At 40.5% G+C, this 5,553-nt stretch overlaps 1 protein-coding gene across 1 annotated transcript in view; it reads left to right on the top strand.

The window, feature by feature from the left end:
- pllp (plasmolipin) overlaps positions 1-5,553 on the top strand; it is a 9,719-nt gene that overhangs the window by 1,463 nt on the left and 2,703 nt on the right. Inside the window, exons 2-3 of the mRNA XM_035665308.1 lie at positions 4,616-4,789; positions 5,273-5,389. Of these exons, the coding sequence (XP_035521201.1) occupies positions 4,616-4,789; positions 5,273-5,389 (291 nt within the window). The remainder of the gene's footprint in view (positions 1-4,615; positions 4,790-5,272; positions 5,390-5,553) is intronic.

Raw genomic sequence — 5,553 nt, 5'->3', positions numbered from 1 at the left:
GCGAGTCTAGTTTCCGGAGAGAGAAAGTTTAAAAAACACCTTTACCTCATTCGGCGCAGGAACACTGATATGTTAAAGTTGAATAGTTCTAGGATTTTTACAACATACAAATCATAAATTTCTGCTGTATTGGCTATCACATCGAAACAATAACAAAAAACTAGGTTTGATGAGTGTGAAGCAGTGTCGGTGACCAATGGGATTGTGTCCTACCCACCATGAGTCACTGAAAGCAAAGCTTCTCCGGTTTAGGAAATTTCCTTCAGTGTCTGGTTCAGGAGTTTACTACCAGGGACCCAATATACACAGAGGGCTCCTCCCTCTCCAAAAAAAACAGAACCCCTCTGATAAAACCACAAACACACAGAAAAAAGCATTCCACCTTAAAAATCACTGCTCTCCCACCTTGGAAGACAAAGGCCCTCGGAGGGCTGCGAGCCGATGCTGCTAACGTTAGCCAGCTTGTTCTGTGAATAATTACAAAATGGAATCCTTCACCACTGCCGTCGGTATTATGGGGATGTGTGGTGTTGTGACTAGGCAGTGCATAGGGTCAGCTGTGCTGTGCCTGAGTGGGCAAGGCGCGCAATAGAAAGCATTACCATATATACATCACACAATACACACCATGCTCTACCATCACTAGTTTGATTTAGTTGCATAGATACTCTGACCCCCCGAAAACTAGCTTTTAAAGGTAAAACCAGCTTCAATGATATGATCAGGTTCTGGCAGACAACACTTGCACTTGATTATGCCAAACAGCAGTAAAAAACTGAAAATTACAATCTAACCACTATTCCGATTGGCAGGTATAATGGGAACACACACACAACACAAGGTACAGAACAGGCACACACACAGATCTGACCCACAGGAATGGTCAGGGGATTCTTCCTGTTGGTAATATATAAAAAGCAATCGGCGCACAGCCTGATGGCAGTTGTGGGGTCGGGGCTTAGCGTGCCCTCATCAAGCGTAGCAGGGAAATTGACGAGCCAATAACTGCAATTAAAACCAAAAATTGGCAGTATAAATGTGGCTAATCAAATTGAAAGCCTTCGGCTGTTGCATGGCCTCTCACAATGGCTTATCAACACAGTAAACTATATTTGGGAGGAGGGTAATTTCAGGCCTGATCCCCTCCTGGGATTCTTTACTCTTTCTCGCATCTCAGTCGCGCTTCTTCCTGTCTCTGATCTCTTCTATCTCACGTCACTTTACTTTCTGTATCTTTATCTTAAGACCGCAACTTTTCTATTCCCCGGCTCCCTTTTTTTTCTTCTATTTCTTTCCCTCCCACCGCTCTATCTTGCTCTGCTTTCCATCTCTGAATCTCCTCTGACTCCCTCGATCCCCCACGCCGCCTCCGAAGTCTCGCTCTGGCAGCTGTCGTGTGGCTTTCCAAGTTTTTAATTGACGTGAAGAGGATTACAATAAGCAACAATTTGTTATTACGCCCTGCTATGCTTTACTGGTCACACGGTCAGAGGAGGAGATGTTTCAGGGAGCGTATAGTCGAATGAGAGTCGCAGGGTGCACATTTGTAGGTCTGTTCGGTCTCCTGTTTCTAACTGGTAATGGGGTTTTATTGCAATCGTTTTGGATCGTTTTTGTTTAATGTTTTTTAACTGTCAATGATCTCAACTCTTCACTCTATATAGCTAAAGTAATTAACTAATACTGCAGACAGGAAATATGGATGAGTAGAATAAACTGGATACAGAAAGAAAAGAAGCTGCTGCGTGTCACTATCATGCAGCAGAATGGAACGAAAACTTAACTGTTCAATATGTGGGGTTTCACACATAATAATCATTACTGATACATCGCATATCAATTCTCTATATTTGTTTAATTTATTTTCTAATGAAAATGTGAGAAAATGCTGATAAATGGTGTAAACTTCCCAAGGCCTTAAGGTGACAAATGGTTTTTCTCTAACGGTCCTAGAAAACTCATTTTAGACTATTTTAGTGTTCTTGTCCAACAATAAGAAAAAAGCAACATTTTTTCAACATTTGAAAGCTGGAAAAGACAAGTTTGGCCCTTTGGGTCTGTGCAAGATACATTTTTTCTGTTAATCCAATGTAACTTTAATACTAATGGTTTGAAACTCTATTGCTGGCGTTATTCCAATACGGTCCCGGTTTCCCATTGCTAAAGCCTTATCACCAAGATAAATGGATTTTAAGCTTGAATGAGCTCCTTGCCTTTTTTAGTTGTTCAATAAGTGGTAAACAGGATACTATCTTAACTGGTTTATTGCTCTTTTTTGTGCTGATGACAATTGTATTTTGGCAACAAGTAAAAAAAAAAATTGTGGCGAAACTTTTTTTTTATTTTTTTTTTTTTTTTTTTTTTTTTCCCCCATTCCTAGTCCTTTATTAATTTGGCATTGCTCTGATACTGAGTCCGTTCTGATGCTTATCTATAACCTGGGCCAGAATACATGTTTTCGATTACAAATATCGTATCGGGCACGCTGTCTCGACGTTCTACGGTACACTTTTAAAAATGGGAAACGCTGTAGCCTTCTAGATTTGCCTACCTTTACTTTTTATTGCTTAGCTAGCTTATCAGAATACTGAAGATACTTATTCAAAACTCCTAATGATATATGCATGAAAGTATGAATGAAAGTTCACTGATAGAATGGTACGGCTCAAGAGTTGTACAGAGTGATCGCTTCTTTTACCTCCATGAAGTATCTTTGAACTAAATACAATACAGTTCAAGTTTTTAATGAAGTTAAGAATGAAGTAGCTGCTTTTTTTTTTAAAAAAAAAAAAAAAAAAAAATAAGGGGCCTTTTCATGGAAACCATTTGTGTCCAACGATATTAATCGTGTCTGGAAAAAGGGAATCTTTTAATTTTGTCCTGCCATGAAGTTATACTCACAGAAATCAGTGTTAGATTTAATGACAGCTGATATGAGACTGTGCTGCCTCCCGTTTGGACATGTTTAACAGTTAATTGAAGTTCCTTGCTGAATGGCTGTACATCGCAGCTTCCTCCGGGCTAAAAATAGACAGATTTGTTTCATGTCAGATTCAAATTTGAAACTCGGGGTGTCCAAAACCCCCAGTGTCAATCACCAGGTGCCTCCAAAACCCATTATACTGTGTGTGTGTGTTTTGCCATGCAGGCCTGAGAATACAGTAAGATGTTTCCTAGAAGGATTATTGATGCCAAAATCTGTTGACCGCATCGCTAAATGTCACCTTATGTAACATCAAAATTTTCACTAAACCTCCAGTTAGTAGAGTGTGTGTGTGTGTGTGCGGCAACATCATTTACGCAAACTCGAGCAACAACAATACAAAAACGGTAAAAAGGGGCAAAAAAGTACCAGAAAAGTTATTAAACATTTTTCCTTTCTACATCACTGCATTCATTAATCTGCAGTGTTAAAATAATAGAGACGCTGGTTTCCTGTTTTAAACTTCCACCTCCTTATGTTATATTAATAAACAACATGCACCATGCATACTGCATTATAAAACCCATCTGTTGTAGAGTGCATAAAAGATTCTTAAACCTACCCAAAATGCTAAAAATTTGACTTTATTTCACCCACTGGCTAATATATATAATATATATAATCTTAAACATGTACTGGATGTGAACAAAGTTATGGATGACATTTTACAGTCAGGAAGTTAAGGTTATCTTCTGTTCCTCTAGTTCAGAACAGAAGTCTTTGTTAATGTAGGTGCTTTGTAAAGGTCAACATTGTGTGTGGTTGGTGTGTGTGTGTGTGTATCAGGTGTGTAAAAAGTGAAACCTGATCTCTGCATCCATAATAGGCTGTCCTTTCTCGTGGGATAGAAACAGACACCCAGCAACAAAGAGAGGAGCCTTGTGCGGTTTTCTGTCTGGATGATGTTTTAGATAGACGTGACTGTACTTTGAACCGGGGTCAGTGCAGCGGCGGTAGCTTTTCAGGCTCCAGCCCAGAATGTTTTCTCAAATGCCCTGAACCTGACTGGCAAATCGATGGATAAAAAGTTTGGTCACAAGGGAAAGTATAGGCATCGATTGGAGTACTATGGCATGGATTCACATTCATTCTGTCAATACAGTAACTTAAGTTAGTTAAAAGTTAAAATTTGCCTCTTTATAGGTGGTAGAAAAAGATGAGTTTTTGTTGTGTTCTGGTTTTAGTGTGAGGAAGACAGCTTGAGAATAATTAGATACAAAAAAGGATGACTATACATCACTTTTTTCCTATCTAACTATCCTGACTATTGTGTTTTTTCCCGACTGGCTTATAAAATAGCGCATAAAGCTGCTGCTGATAGGAAAAAAACGGCCTCTGGGTCTGTGCTAAGCCCCAAATATTTACAACGTCTGGCTTCTGTCTCTGGTTTAAGCAAACAGGAGCCTTAGTGAGAATGCTGTCACTCTCTATATCTTACATTGTTTATGGGAAATGTGTTAAAGAGGTCCACTACTATTGGTTGCCATAAAATTGGGTTCACACATTCATGTTCCCCTCAGGATGAGTTGTGATGACTCGCCATTGACAGGCGACTATGCAGAAATGTTACATCTTTAAGCTGCACTTCTTAGTTGCTCTGTCTCATTTTCTCTCTCTCTCTCTCTTCTCTAGTTTCTGGGGATGCTTCAGTGGGCGTTGATAGCCAGCGCCCCCTACACGGCACTGCCGGCGTATGGATGGGTGCTGTTTGTAGCCATCACCCTGTGGATCCTCACCACCATCCTCTTCTTCATGATCCTGTTCGGAGCCCAGCAAAACCTATCCGCTGTCCCCTGGCCCCTGACGGTAGGGAGGGATGAGGGGAGGAGAGAAGGAGGGAAGGGAAACAAGGGTGGGAGTGGAATGAAAGAAAGGTTCTGAGACTTGTTTTGCCCGCAGTAGAAACTGCTTTCAGATGGCAGGGAAATTGTTTTTTTTCCCAGAGTCTACACAACCAGAACAAAGAGGGAGGGAGATTTCTGTATGCCAGTAATTAAAGTGTTACTTTAATTCTAAAATTGCTGTTTATTCCAGGGATCACATCTCTTATGTAGCACTTTCTGGCCTTGAAAAAGCTGGTTTCAAATCTCAAGTATATCTGTATAAATATTAATCACCACATTGCTTCTTCAAACCAGTGAGAAGATCACAGGCAGAAATCTGTCATGTGAAATCACCAAAACTCTTCTGATTCTGCCAGAAAAATATGTTTTCCAGCATTCACCACCTGAGTGCAACAGAGAAGCTCTGAGGAAAATGTGACTAATGTTCCTTCTCTTTTCTTGCTAGGTGATGGCGTATCACGGCATAGCCACAGTCCTCTATCTGACCGCCTTCCTGGCCAACGCAGCATCTGTGCATCCCTACAGGTTCACCTATTTCTACGGACATATGGCAGCCGCCGCTGTAAGACGCCTGACACCACAAACACCGACTCAGATACAAAGAAACTACTTAAATATGCATTTGAGATCACGCTCTGATAATGTGTCTGCGAAGGCAAATCGGTGTGTGAGAAGAAACAAGAGTTTTGTTGAACAGTCATATTTATTCAGTCAATGTTTGAACAC

The sequence above is a fragment of the Morone saxatilis genome, unplaced genomic scaffold (assembly GCF_004916995.1).
Source record: "Morone saxatilis isolate NCDOM2014 unplaced genomic scaffold, NCSU_SB_2.0 Contig2, whole genome shotgun sequence".
In the NCBI taxonomy this organism is placed as follows: Eukaryota; Metazoa; Chordata; class Actinopteri; family Moronidae; genus Morone; species Morone saxatilis.
This window is presented reverse-complemented; position numbering and strand designations above follow the sequence as displayed.